The sequence below is a fragment of the Scyliorhinus torazame genome, chromosome 9, assembly GCF_047496885.1.
Source record: "Scyliorhinus torazame isolate Kashiwa2021f chromosome 9, sScyTor2.1, whole genome shotgun sequence".
Classification (NCBI taxonomy): domain Eukaryota; kingdom Metazoa; phylum Chordata; class Chondrichthyes; order Carcharhiniformes; family Scyliorhinidae; genus Scyliorhinus; species Scyliorhinus torazame.
In genome coordinates, this window is record NC_092715.1 from 116,630,199 (window position 1) to 116,652,794 (window position 22,596).

The 22,596-nt window shown below is 48.4% G+C and overlaps 1 protein-coding gene across 6 annotated transcripts in view; it reads right to left on the bottom strand.

Moving 5' to 3' along the window:
• pja2 (praja ring finger ubiquitin ligase 2) overlaps positions 1-18,283 on the bottom strand; it is a 91,466-nt gene extending 73,183 nt beyond the window's left edge. For 4 of the 6 annotated variants that reach the window (XR_011949086.1, XM_072516405.1, XM_072516404.1 and 1 more), the window contains exons 1-2: positions 18,017-18,283; positions 2,240-2,432 (exon numbers count right to left, since the gene is read on the bottom strand). Coding sequence is in view for 3 of the 6 variants with exons in the window: in XM_072516405.1 (XP_072372506.1) it covers position 2,240 (1 nt within the window). In the remaining 3 variants the exon portion in view is untranslated. The remainder of the gene's footprint in view (positions 1-2,239; positions 2,433-18,016) is intronic. The other 2 variants (XM_072516403.1, XM_072516406.1) reach the window with 2 other exon arrangements.
• Between the last annotated feature and the right edge of the window lie 4,313 nt (positions 18,284-22,596).

The following is a 22,596-nucleotide window of genomic DNA, read 5'->3' on the forward strand; positions in this document are numbered from 1 at the left end:
GGTGTACTTATACAAGATAGACTGAGCAGTTCAATAAGACGGCTCACCATCACCTTCGCAAGGAAAATCATCTCAGTCCCAGGACATTGCTGCAGGAGTTCTTCAGGGTACTGTCCTAGGCCCAACCATCTTCAGCTGCTTCCTCAATCACCATCTCTGCATCATATGGCGTGATTCTCCGGCTACGTGGCGCTCTCGCTCGAGCGAAATAAGGCCAGCGAATAGAGGGAGAGGTCGAAATCGAGAACTGTGCCAGGCGCCAAACAGTTTGGCGATGCAACCAGCGTGCTCCCGTGGGCGAAATCGGGATCTCGCTGTAGTGATGCGAGAAACCAATTATCACCACTTAAGCCCCATTTCCATACAATTAACGGGAGCCACCCCATATCCAACGGCCTCCCGTCATTCATCAGCCTCCCCAACAAATGGTCACACTGGCACCGATTAGTACTCATATTTTAAAACGTGAACCTGGCAGAAGAGCTTCTGTGGCGACCCAAGGAGGTGACTAGCCATCTTTGCTCACAGGCAAAGAAACTGTGGGCCCTCGGCTTGCCACTCCAGTGCTCGGCGAGATGTGGGAGAGCCTCGGCTGGGGATTGGGAACCCTCCGCAGGGGTGTGCCGCCATGAAAAGCTGTGGGGAGGCACTGGCAGGGTCAACCGCTCACAGCACCACCATGCCAACTCTTGGATCGTGTGTATCCGTTCCAGGGGCAACCCTTGTCCCTGCCCATCTGCCCAACCCACCACTGACTACTGAGGCCTCTAGCCGTGCACCTGAAGCTACTGCTAATAGGGAATTGGCAATCGTGGTTAAGCGAGCAATTCACACAACTCAAGTGGATTCCCATGGGTGGGGGATGCCATGTAGCATGTGGGAGTCATTGCCTAGAATCCCAATCAACCAAGGCTAAGGGTTCGGGGATTGGCCCGAATTGCAGAAGAAAGTTACAGAGGTCATAGATCATAGAATTTACAGTGCGGAGGCCATTCGGCCCATCGGATCTGCACCGGCTCTTTGAAAGAGCACCCTACCCAAGCCCACACCTCCACCCTATCCCCATAACCCAGTAACCCCACCCAACACTAAGGGCAATTTAGCATGGCCAATCCACCTAACCTGCACATCTTTGGACTGTGGGAGGAAACCGGAGCACCCGGAGGAAACCCACGCACACAAGGGGAGAACGTGCAGACTCTGCAGACAGTGACCCAAGCAGGGAATCAAACCTGGGACCCTGGAGCTGTGAAGCAATTGTGCTAACCACAATGCTACCGTGCTGCCCGCGTCACTAATGTTGTTCACAAGAGTGTTTATTGTGTTTTACAATTCCACACTCTCCCGATGGTGCCGTAGAACCTCATCAAGGTCAGCCTGGTATGGTTTGACATCCGCCAGCAAGGCGGACATTCTGTAGAGACCCTCAGCCATGGCCGTCACTGAGTGTGCGAAGCCTTCGACACCTCCACTAATGGTGCCGACGCCATGCACCAAGCTCTCCAATGCAGTCGCCACCCTACCAGTGCTAACCTTGGTGCCACGCATTGCCAGCGATATCTCCCACGCCCGTAGCCTCTGGGACTGCTCAAAGCGGCTATGGACCTGCTGGAGTATCGCTGACATCTCCCTCCGAATGTCTTGGCCGCACCCTAATGTCTCACCTCTTCCACAGGCTCAGCATCAGGCTGGACCCAGCTGGGTCCTGGAATCCAGAAGACCTCAGACTGCTGTTTTGCCTGGGGGTTCCTGCCTCCACCTGATGTGCATCATCAGGGGCTGGTTTAGCACAGGGCTAAATCACTGGCTTTGAAAGCAGACCAAGGGAGGCCAGCAGCACGGTTCAATTCCCGTACCAGCCTCCCCAAACAGGTGCCGGAATGTGGCGACTAGGGGCTTTTCACGGTAACTTCATTTAAAGCCTACTTGTGACAATAAACAATTTTCATTTCATTTCATTTTTCATTTCATCAGCAGCTATGATGCGCACCAGATTGTGCCCCAGGAGCCTGCCCACTAACATTTCCCACCGAGGTGCGTGTAGCTGCGCTGGTGAATGACAGCTGTGACCCGACTATTATGATGACATCCTCGGAGCTCTCCTCCGAGATGTTCTCATGGGAGGCTGGAGAGGGGGCCATCCGGGATGGGCCGGCGCCATCAGCTGGAGGACCTACGGGAGAATGCACATTCGGTTAGTGGGAGGGATGGGTCAGTCAGTAAGGCAATAACAACTCACTTTTGATCGATCCTTCGGCTGGGGCCCGGTGGTTCCTCACCTCTGGGGCCCGGTGGTTCCTCCCGCCAGCCTCTGCGTTGGTAACCGCTCTGTCTACCTTCAAGACCTGCTTCTCAAAGGTGGTGAGGATTCTTATGTCCGGCACACCACTGCCAGTCTGGGCCCTCTCCCGGCGATTGTGAGAGAGCTTTTCCTGAGGAGACATAGAGATGGCATCATTCGCCTCACGCATGGTTCAGAGTGGTGGGAACGGGGGGGAGCTTTGAAGTGAGAGAGGTGGTAGAGGGAGGGTTGCATGGAGAGTTGGGGTAGATGCTCATGTGGAGGCGGAACGGCCTCGGGGTGGGGGTGCACTGGAGGCCTGTCCTCCTGGTCACAGTCCCGGCGCTCACAGTCGCCACCACGCATCACTGGTTGCCCTATGGCTGTCCCTCCAGGACCCTCGGGGTAACAGGACATCCCTTTTGGCTTCCGCTGCGTCTAGGAGCCTCCCAGATCTGCATCCCCAAATCTTGGGGTCGGTCGAGTGGGCGCCATTGTTGGGAGCTGGTTTGAATAGACTGAGGAAATGCTCAAGTGCTGCTCGACCTTGTTAGCGTGGGGCTGGCAAGCGGGGTGCCGGCAAATTTGCTGCCGAGCTTTCATTTGCGGTGAGAAGCCCATGGGGCCTCGTTAAGTGAACCAATTAATGCTGAATAGCACTGCCGGCCTCACTGGGACGAGTGCCGAGAAGTTCGCATCAATTCCTGCTTGCTATCACCTTTCTGGAGAAGCACGCTCAAAGTCAGAAGTAGGAATATTCGCGGATGCGCTAATGTGCACAATATTCACCACTATTTGCAACTCCTCAGATACTGAAGCAGTCCGTGCCCATATGAATCAAGGTCTGGACAATTTTTAGGTTTTGGTTAATAAGTGGCAAGTTACATGCATGCCATGCAAGTGCCAAGTAATGGCCATCCCCATCAAGAGAGAATCTAACCATCGCCCCTTGAAATTCAATGACATTACCATCACACAATCCCTAACTAACATCATCTTGGGGGTTACCACTGACTTCCTCAGGGTGTCAGAGGTCCAACCATCTTATGCTGCTTCATCAGTGACCTTCCTTCCTTCAGAAGTGGGTATATTTGTGAACGACAGCATCATGCTCAGCACCATACACTACTCCTCAGATACTAAAGCACTCCATGTTCAAATGCTGCAAGACCTGGACAATATCCAAGCTTGGACTGACAACAAGAGTCATAGAGGTCTACAAGACAGAAAAAGCCCATTGTATCTGTGCCAGTCAAAAACAACCGTCAAAGAATTCTAATACCATTTTCAGCACTTTGCCCACAGCCTTGTATGTGTTGGCATTACAAGTGCACATCTAAATGCTTCTTAAATGTTATGAAGGTCTCTGCCTCCACCACCCTTTCAGGCAATGAGTTCCAGACTCCCAGCACCCTTTGAGTGAGAAGGTTTTTCCTCACATCCCTTCTTAAACCTCCTGCCTGTCACCTTAAATCTATGCCCCATGTCATTTATCCCTCCACCAAAGAGAAAAATGTCTTCCTCTCTACTCTATCTATGCCCCTCATGACATCCCAATCATGTCCCCCTCAGTCTCCTCTGCTCCAAGGAAAATAATCCCAGTCTATCCAGCCTCTCTTCATAGCTAAATTTTTCCAGCCCAGGCAACAACCTGGTAAATCCCTTCTGAACCCTTTCCAGTGCTATCACATCCCTCCTATAATTTGGATTCTAGAACGGCACACAATACTCTAGATGTGGCCTAACCAACATTTTGTACTTTCAGCATAAGCTCCCTGCCCTTAAATTCTGTGCATTGGTGAATAAAGGCAAGTGTCCATATGCATTCTCAACCACGTTATCCACCTGTATGTTCACAGATGACTGCATTGTTCAGTACCATTTGCAACTCTGATTGAAGAAGTTGATATCCAAATGCAGCAAGACCTGGACAATAGCCAGGTTTGGACTAAATCTAATTACCATCCCTTAAAGGAAAATCCCAAGGCTTTTTACACGTACATAAAAAGCAAGATGGTAGCCAGGGAAAGGGTTGGCCCACTGAAGGATAGGCAAGGGAATCTATGTGTGGAGCCAGAGGAAATGGGCGAGGTACTAAATGAATACTTTGCATCAGTATTCACCAAAGAGAAGGAATTGGTAGATGTTGAGTCTGGAGAAGGGGGTGTAGATAGCCTGGGTCACATTGTGATCCAAAAAGACGAGGTGTTGGGTGTCTTAAAAAGTATTAAGGTAGATAAGTCCCCAGGGCCTGATGGGATCTACCCCAGAATACTGAAGAAGGCTGGAGAGGAAATTGCTGAGGCCTTGACAGAAATCTTTGGATCCTCGCTGTCTTCAGGGGATGTCCCGGAGGACTGGAGAATAGCCAATGTTGTTCCTCTGTTTAAGAAGGGTAGCAAGGATAATCCCAGGAACTACAGGCCGGTGAGCCTTACTTCAGTGGTAGGGAAATTACTGGAGAGAATTCTTCGAGACAGGATCTACTCCCATTTAGAAGCAAATGGACGTATTAGTGAGAGGCAGCAAGGTTTTGTGAAGGGGAGGTCGTGTCTCACTAACTTGATAGAGTTTTTCGAGGAGGTCACTAAGATGATTGATGCAGGTAGGGCAGTGGATGTTGTCTATATGGACTTCAGGAAGGCCTTTGACAAGGTCCCTCATGGTAGACTAGTACAAAAGGTGAAGTCACACGGGATCAGGGGTGAGCTGGCAAGGTGGATACAGAACTGGCTAGGCCATAGAAGGCAGAGAGTAGCAATGGAGGGATGCTTTTCTAATTGGAGGGCTGTGACCAGTGGTGTTCCACAGGGATCAGTGCTGGGACCTTTGCTCTTTGTAGTATATATAAATGATTTGGAGGAAAATGTAACTGGTCTGATTAGTAAGTTTCCAGACGACTCAAAGGTTGGTGGAATTGCGGATCGCGATGAGGACTGTCGGAGGATACAGCAGGATTTAGATTGTCTGGAGACTTGGGCGGACAGATGGCAGATGGAGTTTAATCCGGACAAATGTGAGGTAATGCATTTTGGAAGGTCTAATGCAGGTAGGGAATATACAGTGAATGGTAGAACCCTCAAGAGTATTGAAAGTCAAAGAGATCTAGGAGTACAGGTCCACAGGTCATTGAAAGGGGCAGCACAGGTGGAGAAGGTAGTCAAGAAGGCATACGGCATGCTTGCCTTCATTGGCCAGGGCATTGAGTATAAGAATTGGCAAGTCATGTTGCAGCTGTATAGAACCTTAGTTAGGCCACACTTGGAGTATAGTGTTCAATTCTGGTCGCCACACTACCAGAAGGATGTGGAGGCTTTAGAGAGGGTGCAGAAGAGATTTACCAGAATGTTGCCTGGTATGGAGGGCATTAGCTATGAGGAGCGGTTGAATAAACTCGGTTTGTTCTCACTGGAACGAAGGAGGTTGAGGGGAGACCTGATAGAGGTATACAAAATTATGAGGGGCATAGACAGAGTGGATAGTCAGAGGCTTTTCCCCAGGGTAGAGGGGTCAATTACTAGGGGGCATAGGTTGAAGGTGAGAGGGGCAAGGTTTAGAGTAGATGTACGAGGCAAGTTTTTTACGCAGAGGGTAGTGGGTGCCTGGAACTCGCTACCGGAGGTGGTGGTGGAAGCAAGGACGATAGGGACATTTAAGGGGCATCTTGACAAATACATGAATAGGATGGGAATAGAAGGATACGGACCCAGGAAGTGTAGAAGATTGTAGTTTAGTCGGGCAGCATGGTCGGCACGGGCTTGGAGAGCCGAAGGGCCTGTTCCTGTGCTGTACATTTCTTTGTTCTTTGTTTAACATTCAATGGCATTACCATCACTGAATCCAAAACTATCAACATCCATTGATCAGAAACTGATCAGGAATGTAATGAAATATTCTCCACTTGCCTGGATAAGTGCAGCTCCAACAACACTCAAGAAGCTCAACACCATCCAGTACTAAGCAGCCCGCTGATTACTACCCCTTCCACATTCAATCCCTCCACCACTGACAAACAGTGGAAGCCGTGTGGCCATCTACAAGATGCAATGCAAGAACTCACCAAGGTTCCATAGGCAGCACTGTCCAAATCCACGACCACTACCATCTAAAAGGACAAGAGCAGCAGATATCTGGGAACACCACCAACTTGGAAATATATCACCATTCCTTCACTGTTGCTGGGTCAAAATCCTGGAATTCCCTCCCTAACAGCACTATGGGTATATCCGCACCTCAGGGACTGCAGAGGTTCAGGAAGGCAGCTCGCCACAATGTTCTGAAAGGCAACTGGGGATGGACAATAAATGCTGGTCCAGCCAGCGACACCCACATCCCGCAAATAATTTTTTTTTAAAAAGAAACTTTCAACTAACTATGTAAATACTTTTTTTAAATTCACCTCCGGAGGAGACCCGAAATGGATCATCCACTCGGCACTTCTGGCTGAAGATTGTTTCGAATTCCTCAGCCTCGTCTTTTGCACATATGTGCTGGGCTCCTCCATCATTCAGAATGGGGATATTTGTGGAGCCTCCACCTCCAGTGAGTTGTTTAATTGTCCACTACCATTCATGGCTGGATGTGGAAGGACTGCAGAGCTTATAGATGTGATGCGTTTGTTGTGGAATCGCTTAGCTCTGTCTATCACTTGCTGCTGATGGAGGGTATCCTCAGTGTGAAGACAGGACTTTGTCATCACAATAATAAAGGACTGTGCGGTGGTCAATTCTACCAATATTGTCATGGACAGATGCATATGCAGGTGGCAGATTAGTGAGGATGAGGTCAAGCATGTTCTTCCCTCTCGTTGGTTCACTCACCACCTGCTGCAGTCCAGTCTAGCAGCTATGTCCTTTAGAATCCGACCAGCTTGGTCTGTGGTGGTACTACCGAGCCACTCTTGGTAATGGACATTGAAGTCCTGCACCGGGAGTATATTCTGCACCCTTGGCACTTCCCCTAAATGGTGTTCAGCATGGAGGAGTACGGATTAATCAGCTGATGGTGGCCGCTACGTGGTAATCAGCAGGGGGTTTCCTTGCCCATGTTTAACCTGAAGCCATGAGTCTTCATGGGGTTCAGAGTCGATGTTGAGGACTCCCAGGGCAACCCTCTCCCGACTGCATATCACTGTGCCGCCACCACTATGGGTCTGTCCTGCCAGTGAGACAGGACATACCCAAGAATGGTGACAGTGGTATCTGGGACATTGTCTGTAAGGTACAATTCTGCGAGTATGACTGTCAGGCTATTGCTTAACTAGTCTGGGAGACAGCTCTCCCAACTTTGGCACAGGCCCCCAGATGCTAGTAAGGACGCTGCAGTGTTTACAGGGCTGGGTTTGTTGTTGTCGTTTCCAGTGCCTGGTTTGATGCCGGGTGGTCCGTCCGGTTTCATTGCTTTTTTGTGTTTTCATAGCTGTTGAATGCAACCGAGTGGCTTGCTGGATCATTTCAGAGAACATTTAAGGGTCAACCACATTGCTGTGGGTCAGGAGTCACGTGTAGCCCAGACCAGATAAGGATGGCAGATTTCCTTCCCTAAAAGACAATAGTGATCGACAATAGACAATGGTTTCATGATCATTATTAGATTCCTTAATTCTAGATATTTTATTGAGCTTAAATTCCATCATGGGGTTGGAACCCGGGTCCCAGATCATTATCCTGGGTTTCTGGATTACTAGTCCAGCAACAATACTACTATGCCACCACCTCACTGCAGCTATTACAGGAGCAAGTCAGAGACTAGAAATCCTCCTGGCGCCCCAAAGCCTGCCCACCACCTACAATGCACAAGCCAGGAGTGTGATGGAATACTCTCCACTTGCCCGGATGCATATAACTCCAATAACACTCACGAAGCTCGACATCATCCAGGACAAGGTAGTCCGCTTGATTGGCACCCCCATCAAATATTGACTCTCTCCCCCACTGACTCACAGTGGCAGAAGTGTGTATATCATCTACAAGATGCATTGCGGGAACCACCAAGACTCCTCAAGTAGCATCTTCCAAACCCATGACCCAAACCCATTAGAAGGACACGGTCAGCAGACATGTGGGAATACAACCACCTGAAAGTTTCCTTCCAAATCACTTACCATCCTAACTTGGAAATATATTGCCGTTCCTTTATGGTCCTTGGGACAAAATTTGGAACTACCTTCCTAACAGCACTACGGGTGCACCTACACAAGGGCTGAAGTTGAATGTAGCAGCTCACAACCACCTTCTCAAGGGAAATCATCACAGTCCCAGGACATTCCTTAAGGTAATGTCCTCAGTCAAACCACCTTCAGCTGCTTCATCAATCACCATCCCTCCATCATAAAGTCAAAAGTGGGGATATCGCTGATGCGCTGATTGCACAATGTTCAATACCATTCGCAACTTCTCAGATATTGAAGCAGTCTGTACCCATATGCAGCAAGGTCCGAACAATTTTCAGGTTTTGACTAATAAGTTAGATTTACATAATGCAAGTGCCAGGCAATGGCCATCTCCATCAAGAGAAAATCTAACCACCTCCCTTTGATCAATGGCATTACCATCGCTGAATCACTCACCTCGGAGAGTTACCATTAACCAGAAATTGAGCTGGACCAGCCATAGAAATGCTGTGGCTACAAGAGGTCAGAGGCTGGAAATTCTGTGGAGAGTAACTCACCTCCTGACTCCCAAAGATTGTTCATCATCAGCAAAGCACAAGTCAGGAATGTGATGAAATAATCTCCACTTGCCTGGATAATCTCCGCTTGCCTGGATGAATGCAGATCCAACATGACTCAATAAGCTGGACGCTCTCTATCCTTGATTGGCACCCCATTCACCACCTTATTCACTTGCTCCCCCACAGACACACACCAGCAGCAGTGTGAACCGTCTACATTTTGCACTGCAGGAACTCATCAAAGCTCCTTCGACAGCACATTCAAAACCTGCGACCTCTACCACCTAGACACCACCACCTTCAAGTTCCCCTCCAAGCCATGTACCATCCTGAGTTGAAACTATAATCGCCATTCCTTCACTCTTGTTGGGTCAAAATCCTGGAACTCCATGCCTTTTTTAAAAAATATATTTTATTCAAGATTTTTGGCCAAACATAACAGTACATAGTGTTTCTTTTACACAACAATAAAGCAATATAAATAACAGTGGCCAGTTTTAAACAAATAAATAATATATAAACAAAAACAAAACTGAATGGCAACTGCCTTGTCCAAAATAAATACTCTCCAAAAATACAATCCAACAATCCAATATACAATTACCTATAACAAATACCTATACATATTATACATATACAATAACATCTGAGAGTCTGTCTGATTCCCTGTCCCTACTACGCTGCAAGAATCCCCTCCTCACTCTCGGGGTCTTCCCAGCCCACACAAAACCCATAATACACTTCTCGATTCTTTTGAAAAAAGCCTTCGTGATCACCACCGGGAGGCACTGAAACACAAAAAGGAATCTCGGGAGGACCACCATTTTAACCGCCTGCACCCTACCTGCCAATGACAGGGACACCATGTCCCATCTCTTAAAGTCCTCCTCCATCTGTTCCACCAACCGCGTTAAATTAAGCCTGTGTAATGTACCCCAATTCTTGGCTATCTGGATCCCCAAGTACCGGAAGTCCCCTGTTACCTTCCTCAACGGTAAATCCTCTATCTCTCTGCTCCCCTGGATGCACCACAAACAACTCACTTTTCCCCATGTTCAGTTTATACCCTGAAAAATCCCCAAACTCCCCAAGTATCCGCATTACCTCTGGCAACCCCTCCGCCGGGTCCGCCACATATAGCAACAAATCATCCGCATACAGAGGTACCCGGTGTTCTACTCCCCCCCCCCCCCCCCCCCCCGGAGTACTCCCCTCCACTTCCTGGAACCCCTCAATGCTATGGCCAGGGGTTCAATCGCCAATGCAAACAATAACGGGGACAGAGGACACCCCTGCCTCATCCCTCTATGGAGCCGAAAATAGTCAGACCCCCGTTCATTCGTGACCACGCTCGCCATCGGGGCCCTATGCAGCAACTGTACCCACCTGATATACCCATCCCCAAAACCAAATCTCCTCAGCACCTCCCACAAATAATCCCACTCCACTCTATCAAATGCTTTCTCGGCATCCATCGCCACCACTATCTCCGCTTCCCCCTCTGGTGGGGGCATCATCATTACCCCTAGCAGCCTCCGTATATTTGTATTCAGCTGTCTCCCCTTCACAAACCCAGTTTGGTCCTCATGAACCACCCCCGGGGCACAATCCTCTATCCTCATTGCCATTACCTTAGTGTCCACATTCAGGAGGGAAATGGGCCTGTAGGACCCGCATTGCAGCGGGTCTTTTTCCTTCTTTAGGAGGAGCGATATCGTTGCCTCTGACATAGTCGGGGGCAGCTGCCCCCTTTCCCTCGCCTCATTAAAGGTTCTCATCAGTAGCGGGGCCAGCAAGTCCATATATTTCCTACAGAATTCAACTGGGAATCCGTCTGGTCCCGGGGCCTTCCCCGCCTGCATGTTCCCAATCCCTTTCACTACTTCCTCCGTCTCAATCGGTGCTCCCAGTCCCACCCTCTCCTGCTCCTCCACCTTAGGAAATTCCAGCTGATCCAGAAAGCACATCATTCTCTCCTTCCCATCCGTGGGCTGAGCTTCATATAATCTTTCGTAAAATGCCTTGAACACTCCATTCACTCTCTCCGCTCTCCGCTCCATCTCTCCCTCCTCATCTCTCACCCCCCCTTATCTCCCTCGCTGCTCCCCTTTTCCTCAGTTGGTGGGCCAGCAACCTGCTCGCCTTCTCCCTGTATTCGTACTGTACACTCTGTGCCTTCCTCCATTGTGCCTCTGCATTACCCGTAGTCAACAAGTCAAATTCTACATGTAGCCTTTGCCTTTCCCTGTACAGTCCCTCCTCCGGTGCCTCCGCATATTGTCTGTCCACCCTCAGAAGTTCTTTCAACAACCGCTCCCTTTCCCTACCCTCCTGCTTTCCTTTATGTGCCCTAATAGATATCAGCTCCCCTCTAACCACTGCCTTCAGCGCCTCCCAGACCACTCCCACCTGTACCTCCCCATTATCATCGAGTTCCAAGTACCTTTCAATACACCCCCTCACCCTTAAACACACACCCTCATCTGCCAATAATCCCATGTCCATTCTCCAGGGTGGACGCTGTTGTTTTTCTTCCCCGATCTCCAGGTCCACCAAATGTGGAGCACGATCCGAAATGGCTATAGCCGTGTACTCCGTCCCCGTCACCTTTGGGATCAGTGCCCTTCCCAAAACAAAAAAATCTATTTGTGAATAAACTTTGTGGACACAGGAGAAAAACGAAAACTCCTTACTCCTAGGTCCACTAAATCTCCAGGGGTCTACTCCTCCCATCTGCTCCATAAAGTCCTTAAGCACCCTAGCTGCAGCCGGCCTCCTTCCGGTCCTGGACCTCGATCTGTCCAGCCCTGGGTCCAGCACCGTATTAAAATCTCCACCCATTACCAACTTCCCCACTTCTAGGTCCGGGATTCGTCCTAACATACGCCTCATAAAGTTGGCATCATCCAGTTCAGGGCATACACGTTCACTAATACCACCGCCTCCCCTTGCAATTTGCCACTCACCATCACGTATCTGCCCCCACTATCCGCCACTATAGTCTTTGCCTCAAACATTACCCGCTTCCCCACTAGTATGGCCACCCCCCTGTTTTCTGCGTCTAGCCCCGAATGAAACACCTGCCCCACCCATCCTTTGCGTAGTCTGACCTGGTCTATCAGCTTCAGATGTGTCTCCTGAAGCATAACCACATCTGCCTTAAGTTTCTTTAGGTGTGCGAGTACCCGTGCCCTCTTAATCGGCCCATTCAGCCCTCTCACATTCCACGTGATCAACCGGGCTGGGGGGCTCTTTACCCCCCCCCCCCCCCCCCCCCTTGACGACTAGCCATCTCCTTTTTCAATCCAGCTCCTCACCCGGTTCCCACGTAGCCGTATCTCCCCCAAGCGGCCTCCCCCCCGCCCCGACACCCCCCCCCCCATCCCAGCTCCCCCTTCTCCCCAGCAGCAGCAACCCAGTTAACACCCCCCGCTAGATCCCAAACTAGCGTAATTGCACCCCCCATGTTGCTCCCAGAAGTCAGCAAACTCTGGCCGACCTCGGCTTCCCCCCCGTGACCTCGGCTCACACTGTGCGAGGCCCCCTCCTTCCTGCTTCCCTGTTCCCGCCGTGATTACCATAGCACGGGAACAAAGCCCGCGCTTCCCTTTTGGCCCCGCCCCCAATGGCCGGCACCCTCAGCTCCTCATCCTCCCTCGCCCCCTCCCCCACGACATGGGGAAGAGATGGAACTCCATTCCTAACCAACTGTAGGTGTACCAACACAAGATGGACTGAGCGGTTCAAGAAGATGGCTCAGCATCATCGTCTCAAGTGAAAACAATGCTGGCCTAGCCAGTGATGCCCACATCTTGTGAACAAACTTTCAAAAAGGGGATTCCACCACCGTGGCAGTGTTGCCCTCAGTGCCATGCATTGCCTGCACTATTTGCTGTGCCTTTAGCCTCAGGGACTCCTCCAATAGACTATGGACCTGCAGGAATGTCACTGACGTCCCCCTCAGAATATCACGACCATACCCTATCGACTGCATCAGCTCCGGGTAAACCTGGTCCAGAGGCTTAGCATCTAATTGGGACCCAGTAAACTTCCGACTGCTATCTCATCTGGGTGTTCCTGCCTCCACCTGATGTGCATCAGAAACTGTGGTGCTCACCAGAATGTGCCTCAGAAGCCTGACCACGACTGGACAACTCACATCTGACAAGTCATCTGTGTGGGGGACAGTGGATCCTCACCCCTGCATCATACGTCAACCTCTACGCCGGTGACCGATGTCCTCAGCCACCCACGACCGCCAGGTCCCGTTCCTCGTAGCGGGTGAGGACTCTGATGTCCGGTGCCCTGCCACCCATCTGGCACTTCTCCTGCGGGGGCCCAGAGGGGGCATTGTTAGCCGCATACTTTGTTCTTTGGGGGGTGGGGAGTATGGGGAAGGAGAGGGCAGCAGTGCTGAACATGGGTGAGCTAGGGCATGGTATGGTGGTGGGCAGGAGCGGTGCCAGGGCACTGGTGCTAACCCACTCACGCAGCCTAGTGGAGGTCATTGATCATCTCACTGCAGTGGGCGACGGTCCTCCTGATCACACTTCCCGAGCTGACGGTTGCTGCCACTTCCTCGCAGGTGGCAGTGGCTGCCCTGTGGCTGACCCTTCGAGGCCCTCGGGGAATGAGGTAGCCCGTCTGGTTTCGACCACGTCCATGCCAGGTCGGCATCGCCGAATCGTGGGGCTGGTCTCCTTGGTGGTATGGCTGCGAGCTGTGCGGGGTTTGCTCTGCAGGATTGGTTTAAGTACTGCTTCCCCTTGTGAGCGGGGTGCTGGCAGGCGCAGTCCAGTAAAATTAACCGGCGGGACCATCATTTGCGGCGTGAAGCCCCTGGGGTCTCATTAAGTGGACTAATTAACGTTTGGTACCTGGATGGTTCAAGTGTTGCGATGCTCGCGGCAGTTTCCACTCGCAACCATACTTACAAACTTTTCCATTAAATCGCATCCAGAATCTCACACCACAGGAGGCCATTCAGTCAACTGCACCCAAGCCAATTCTCTGAACATTCCCACTAGATCTTTCTTTTCACCTGTTTTTCAATTCTGCTTCTACCAATATTTTTGGTAGGGGAGTCCTAACTTCAGCCTTTTATTTTGAATCGGTACCGAGAGCACGTACACTTAAACCTCATCTTGACTCGTGAAAATATTTCCTTTCTCACCCCCTCAATTTATATTATTAAAACTTCACAATTGTTGAAGATCTCAACTAGAATTTGTCATCTTTTCTGTCTGGAGTGTTTCCAACTTCATATTTGGGCAATCTGTAAGATCACTCTGTAGCATCACCCTAGTTATCCAATCTCAGCTTTTCGGCACTCTTATTCAGATCTTGCTACCTCTGGACGTGACTATGCTAATGGAGGGCGCTTCCACATTCTGTCTTCTGTAAACTTGTGGTCATCCAAAATTCTGCTTCACCTATCTTAATTTGCAGCAAGATCCGATCCCCTATCACCTCTGTGCTCACTGACCTAAATTGGTCAAGTAAAACTTAAGTTTAAAGTTCTCATCTTTGCTTTCAATTCCTCCATGGCCTTGCCCCTCCCTACTTCCTCTACCTCCACAATCCTCAGATATGTGTGTTCCTCTAATTCTGGCCTCTTCAGTATCCCTGATTTTAATTCTTGCACCATTTGCAGCTACACATCAGTTGCCTAATCTCTGGACTACCCACCCTACACCTGTCTCTTGCCTTTCTCCTTTAAGATACCTCTTAAAATCTATCTCTTAACTAAGTTTTGGTCACATGACCTATTATTTCCTTATGTGGCTTCTGTGCCACATTTTATAATTGGAAATGGTGCAAGAATTAAAATCAGGGATACTGAAGAGGCCAGAATTAGAGGGCAGCACGGTAGCATTGTAGGGCAGCATGGTGGCATTGTGGATAGCAGAATTGCTTCACAGCTCCAGGGTCCCAGGTTTGATTCCGGCTTGGGTAACTGTCTGTGCGGAGTCTGCACATCCTCCCCGTGTGTGCATGGGTTTCCTCCGGGTACTCCGGTTTCCTCCCACAGTACAAAGATGTGCAGGTTAGGTGGATTGGCCATGCTAAATTGCCCTTAGTGTCCAGAATTGCCCTTAGTGTTGGGTGGGGTTACTGGGTTATGGGGATAGGGTGGGGTGTTGACCTTGGGTAGGGTGCTCTTTCCAAGAGCCGGTGCAGACTCGATGGGCCGAATGGCCTCCTTCTGCACTGTAAATTCTATGTAAATAATGCTCCTGTGAAGCTCCTTGGCACGTATTATTACCTTACAGGCATGAAAGAAATGTTATTGTCATGACGGAAGTAGCGTCTCTGTCTTATGTATATCTCATTAGATTTCATCTGCAATTTTTAAAGCAATCTCTTCTAGAGATGAAAAAAATCCTAAATGCACATGTTATAACAATGGCTAAGAGTGATTTACAGGTTAACAATTTAATAACCGGGGCAACCACAAAAATAAAAAACTAATTCTAGGGTACTTTAGAATTAACACCGCTACTTCTTCCATCGAAGATTATTTTTAAATCTTGTACTGAATGAGAAAATAAAATTACATTAAATTATATTTATTTCAAACATGTTCTTATGTACATTTCTCTCCGAAAATGATCAAAACCTGTCAGTGGTGGAAAATAGAACAGCTCTCTATTTTAGGCACCTACTGTCAGCACTGAATAAACCATTCTTCTCAACCTCGCCATATGCAAAGTTTAAATTCTGACCTTTACTGCAACAGTAAATTTTCCGTTTCTCAACATTGTATTAATGTATTAATTCTAAACTCCAATAAAATGAATCCTCTCACATCAGCATCTGTTTTGGCAATTTGGTGATCATAATTAGGCCACAAGATATATAATATGTCTAGTCTGTGCAAACTGGCAAATGATTGTTTATTATTCTGTGAAAAGCAATAAAAAAGGAAAACCAGGCATTGCTTTCTAGTATTCCAAGCCTGTCAGAAAGACAAATGTTTTTCAAGAGTTAAAAAGCAGAGGTCAAAACTAATAGCAACTTAGTCACTTAATCAAACTCGGACTGAAAATAACGGAAGTTAGCAACTCTGGTCAGTTAACTACATTTTAAAAAGAACAATGGCAGAAAACTATTTGTATAGATGCCTCTTTACCTTACTATAAAAAGTTATGGAGGCAAAACAGTAGTATTGTCATTATTACCTGAACCATCTTGATTTTGAGAACACCATTTGGTAACTTCATTAAAGTGTACATTTTAAATACCGTTCAAACAAGTGCAGCACATGGAAAGAAGAATGATCGGAGGTAATACACAATCCATGACACAGGTAGGGGAGAATTTCAGTCTTAATTGGCATCAAAGAATGTCGCCTCAAGCGAACTGGAACAGAATAGAGTTCTAACTGCATACTTACTACTGCACTAAAAATAACCAATTGGAATCTAATCATGAATGCAACACCTTATCGCGTCCAAAATACTTGCCTAAATGATTCACAAAAAACAATGAAATATTTCTTGAAGTGTAGTCACTTTCATGTTGGCAAACATGACAGCCAAAGTGCACACAGGAACTGTACTACTGTGGGAGACACTGCTTGGACTGTAAACTACCCTTTAGAAAAATCAGCTAAATGCTGTTTTTAAATAAAAAGCTGATCTAAACATTTTAAGAGCACAGACATATCCACTTGCTTTCTCAAAACATTTAAAATGCACAGCCAATGCAGTAATGCGCATTTGAAATAAAACATAAAATTCTAGAAATACTCCACAGTTCAGGCAGGGGAAAATAAACAAAAGACGGGTGTAGAGGAGGGATCAGATGTCCTTGTCTGAATCACAAAAAGTCAGCATGCGGGTGCAAGAAGGAAAATGGAATGTTGGCCTTTATTGTAAAGGAGCTGGGTATAAAGATAGGGATGTCTTTTACAACTGTGCAAGGCATTGGTAAGGCCAGACCCAGAATACTACATACAGCTTGGTATTGCTGGGATGAAGAGCTTGCCTGATGAAGAGAGGTTACACAGTTTTGGCCTATGCTCACTGGAGAATAGAATAAGAGATGATCTTTGCTCATTTTCACTATAGTCTTAGGGGGACCATGAGCATCATCTTGTTTCTTTTCTGGCTTTCTTCAAGCCACCTTCAGTCTACATATCAATGTTATCCACCCATCTGATTTACCTTCAGCCTCTTCAATTTTCACCTTCAATTTCTCCTTCAATTGTTGCCATGACAAGGATGTCAGGTCGTTATTTCCAATGTTCATATTTGGCTATCTTTCTCACTAACCATACTTAACAATCCTTTTAATTCCTGAACTTCAAATGTTAATCTAAACCACTCTTTGAATTCTGCCCATTGAGCTAAAGTGATCTCATTGAAACATAAAAGTATGAGGAGGCTGGACAGGGGTACAGTTTGAAAATGAGGGTTCTCCCATTTAAGACAAAAGGTGAGGAATTTCTTCTCACAAATGGGTTGTTAGTTCTTTGCAATTCTCTTCCCAGAGAGCATTGACGGTTAAGTCAATGAAAATATTCACGGTTGAATTAAACAGATTTTTGATTGACAAGAAAGGCAAGGGTTATCGGGGACAGGATGGGGGAGGGGTGTAGTTGGCAGTAGATGGGCAGGCTGAAAAGTGGAGTTACGGCCGCAATCAAAAACCATGGATGTTATTGAAGGCAGAGCAGGCTTGATGGACCAATTCCTATTCTCTCATGAGATGTGATTCAGCAAGAAATCACAGTTTGGCCCAAGTGTGTGGTGCCAAAACAGTATTATAACCATGACATAATCTTAGATCAACCCCATTTCTTTATGTACTAATAAAATGACTCAACAAGAAACTTGTAAAACAGCCCCTCAAATTAATGTATCACGATGGAATAACGGCCACGGAGCTTCTCTGGCTTGAGACGGCTGCATAAAACTGGAAGCTGCTGTTATTGGAAATCGTGTTCGACAATTAACGTCAGCCATGCGCCTATATGAACCAGCCGTTCCACTCCCAATTCAACCACACTGTCACTCACCGCAGCCAGGAGGCCGCCTGTGTTTTATCTGAAATACGTACAGAAATAGAAGGCGATATTTTTCCGCGATTCAGGCTTTACGTTGTGCGGCACATTCCCTAGGCCCAGCCACTGACGGGATCCCAAAGGCTGGGAGCAGACCAGGAACAAGTCAGACCTCTCCACTCCTGCGCCTGTGACGGCGGCTCATGCTGTGGTTATTGCGGCTGCTTCGGCGGCCTGGAGCAGGCATTCAGTAACAGTTGCGGTGGGCAGCAGTTAGTTTGCGGACCGTCGCCTCCCCCCCTCACTCTCTCTCCCTCCCTCACCTCCCCGGCAGCGTCAGCCCCGCAGCTAAACAGCCCACAACAGAGCAACACGTCACTGAGGAGCCGCCAGCCAATCAGCGGCCACTCCCTGCCGGAGGGCGGGGCGGGCTCAGGGCAGCTGGGGGGAGGGATTAGTATTGGAAGAACAGTGAGAGGCAAGAGGGAGTGAGCCATGGTGGAAAAGGACCAAAGGTCAAGCCATAGAGAACAAGGTGCAGCAAAGAGTAGGACGGTAGAAAATAAAGTCGCAAAAGGAACAACTAAGTCAGGCACTGTGAGAGAGGATTGGTAAAGTAAGGGTTAATCGAAACAACTGGGAGCAAAAGGGCTGCAGAGCACTGAGAGAGGGAGATAAGGGACAGGATTCTCCAATAATGGGGCTATGTGTCCACGAAAAAATGCACGCGAATCACTCTGGACTTACCTGGAGAAGGTCCAGGGTGATTCTCCAGTTTGCAGGGGGCTAGCAGGGCCCCAGAGTGCTCCTCGCAGCTCCGGCTTCCGATATGGGGCCCTGCACTTCCGGTCGGGGGTCCACGTGCGACATGACCGCCCCACACCGCGGACCGGCACCAAGAAGAAAGGCCCCCCTGAGATTGCGCATGCCCGCGTGGCATTCTTTTCCCGCACCCTCCATACCTCCGAAATTCGGCACTCCTCTGTCATAAAGGAGGCCCAAGCCATTGTGGAAGCTGTGCGACATTGGAGGCATTACCTGCCTGGCAGGAGATTCACTCTCCTCACTGACCAACAGTCGGTTGCCTTCATGTTTAATAATACACAGTGGGGCAAGATCAAAAATGACAAGATCTTGAGGTGGCGGATCGAGCTCTCCACCTATAATTATGAGTTCTGTATCGCCCGGGGAAGCTCAACGAACCCCCTGATGCCCTATCCCGCGGTACATGTGCCAGCGCACAAGTGGACCGACTCCAGACTCTCCATTCTGCCACCCGGGGGTCACCCGGTTCTTCCATTTTGTCAAGGCCCGCAACCTGCCCTACTCCATTGAGGAGGTCAGGACCGTCACCAGAGACTGCCAAGTCTGTGCAGAGTGCAAGCCGCTCTTCTACTGGCCAGATAGAGCGCATCTGGTGAAGGCCTCCCACCCCTTTGAACGCCTCAGCATGGACTTCAAAGGGCCCCTCCCCTCCACCGATCGCAACGTGTACTTCCTCAACGTAATTGACGAGTACTCACGGTTCCCTTTCGCCGTCCCGTGACCCGACATGACTTCTGCCACGGTAATCAAATCCCTGCACAGCATCTTCACGCTGTTCGGTTTCCCCACCTACATCCACAGCGATCGGGGATCCTCGTTCATGAGCGATGAGCTGCGTCAGTTCCTGCTCAGCAAGGGCATCGCCTCGAGCAGGACAACCAGCTACAACTCCCGGGGAAACGGGCAGGTGGAGAGGGAGAACTGGCCGGTCTGAAAGGCCGTCCTGCTGGCCCTGCGGTCTAAAAATCTCCCGGTCTCCCGCTGGCAGGAGGTCGTCCCCGACACGCTCCACTCCATCCGGTCGCTCCTCTGCACCGCCACTAATGAGACCCCTCACGAACATGTGTTTGCCTTCCCCAGGAAGTCCACCTCCGGGGTCTCGCTTCCAACATGGCTGACAGTTCCTGGACCCATCCTCCTCCGGAAGCATGTGCGGAGCCATAAATCGGACCCCTTGGTCAAGAAAGTCTACCTCCTACATGCAAACCCACAGTACGCCTACATGGCACACCCCGATGGGCGCCAACACACAATCTCCCTCCGGGACCTGGCACCCGCTGGGTCCCCACGTACGACCCCCGACCTGACCCCCCCCCCCCCCCCCCCCCGGTTGCATCATTCACCCCGGCGCCACCCACCCTCCCACCAGCGAACCTCACCGCAGCCCCCATCCCAGCGGGATCCGTCCTCCCACTGGATTCACTCAGGGGTGACGAATATGAGGACAACACGCTCCCGGAGTCGCAGGTGACCACGTCGGTGCCCACATCACCACCAGGACTGAGGCGATTGCGGCGGAGGGTCAAAGCCCCTGACAGACTTAATTTGTATTGTTCTCGTCACCCCCGCCGGACATTTTTTTAACAGGGGGTGAATGTGGTAGGCACCACTAGTGGTATATTGTATGTATTACGGCACTGCCCGCATATTACAGGTATGACGGTAAATCCCTGCCTGCTGGCTTCGCCCAGCAGGCGGCATATAAAAGTGTATGCTCTCCTGCGCTGATTCCTTTCTGGTTCCAGCTGCGGGAGGCACAACATCTTGTGCAATAAAGTCTCGATTGTTTCACTATTCTCGTCTCGTGGTGATTGACGGTACATCAGGGGGTCCAACACATGGAAGATGTTCACAAACCTCTTTACAGACCTGTTTACATCCAGGGAAGCGGATAGGAAGGGAGGGGATCAGAGAATACCGCCTGGATGAAAGGGAGCTCGCATATAGCAGAGAAGGAACGGGGAGTTAGGCCATTTGCAGCAGGGGACATAGATCCCTCCGGCATGGACGAAGCCAGGGGAACGTGCCTGTCTATCCTCCCCCGAGAACTCTAGGGGGGAACAGGATTTCTCTCCCCAGCAAAATAAATGTATTTTTTCAAACCTTTTTATTGGCATTTTCAAAATTAAATACATTGCTGTTCGTTTTCTTTTATTGTACAGTCACAAAGGTTCCTTCTTAGGTTTCTCTATTTACAGTCTGTCGCAGTCTGGCTCAGCATACAATCCTCCCTATCCCCCCCCCCCTCCCCAGCAAAACAAATGTAATTGTAATTATAAATTATGAACTATGTAAAGAGCCCTGGCAAAAGTTGTAAATACATATGTAAAGTTACATATAACTCATCACCAAATGTTAAGAGTCCCAATTAGAGCACTTCTAAAAAAACTATTAGATACATGCTACTTATGACAATAAAGATTATTAATTAATGTGAACTGGGACCACTGTCACAGATGCGGGGACAGCCCCTGGTACCTGTGTTGATGTTACTGTGTTGATTATTATTGTTGTTTCTGTATGGTTCTGTATGGGTATTAAGTACAAAATGCCAATAAAAATATATATTTTCAAATTCTTTCCTTCAACACCTCAGAATTGTAGAGTCCCCAGCTCAAGCATAGGTTTCACCGCTTCTTGCTTAGTAACTCCAAATTAGAAAACCCCCTTGGTTTCTGATAGCACCCTGCTCCTGGTTCCAGCTGCTTTCCAGCTGTTGGGAAATTCTCACTCTGCCTGTTTCAAAGGTGCTACCTAGCTGCTTGGTTTCTGTGAGAAACCACACTGATATAACCCAAAATCAATCTTGCAATCTATCCCCACTGCACCTGGAATGCCATTTCATGGCAACACTTCTACCAATCAGTCCACTTGCCAACAAATCAGCATTCTCTTTTAAAATATAAATTGTTGGTCCCTTTACTTATGGTATCCTTGTGAATTGTTCTGACGAGTGCAAGATGAAAAGTTTGGCAACATGTGTCTTTTTTCAGCAATACTTGAAAACAAATTACCTGGTTATTAGCATATTGTTCTTTGTGTGAGCTTCCTGTGTTCAAAAAGACTACATTACAATAGTGGCTACACTTCAAAAGCACTTAATTGCACATCGGGTGCTTTGAATGTCATGAAATGTATGTCTTTTTTAACAATCCTATAGCAAACACTTTTATTAAAGCAATTTTGATGTAATAATGTCAATGTTTAAGTCTATCTATTTTCAACTGTACTACTACGCTGCAAACTTAAAATGGAAATTTCTCAGAATATTTCTTGCTTTCTGTATGATAGGAAGCTGGGTGTCAGCCCAGGCACTTGCTCATCTATGATACTCTGAACAGTAGTTTACTTGGCTTAGCGTCAATTTTGTAATATGCTGGGATTCATACTTCTGAGAAAAAATTTAAGTAATAATTAAATGTTCATGTTCCATTCTCAAAAGCTGCACAGCTGGAACAGAAATGGTCTCGTCATCAGAATGTAGTTTGAGTATTCTCAATTTAGCTCTATCATGTACTTCAAATATTTTGTGAAAATCAAATAATTTTTTTGCTCATTAAATTTTTGTAAGCCTACCTTATCATCCATTTGTGCTCCCATGCTCATAGCCGAAAGAACAGAGCTGACTTCTATCTCTTTCTCTTGGCGTACAACTTCTTAATAGTAACTTTCTGATCAAGCTTACCTTGTGTTTTCTCCTCAACAGTTTTTTCAACCCAATGTTTCCAAGTGTTTGTTAAAAGGAAATACATTTTTATGCTTTCTGGAAGGTGATTTCAACCATGCGATCTAGAATCATAGTTTAAAGTGC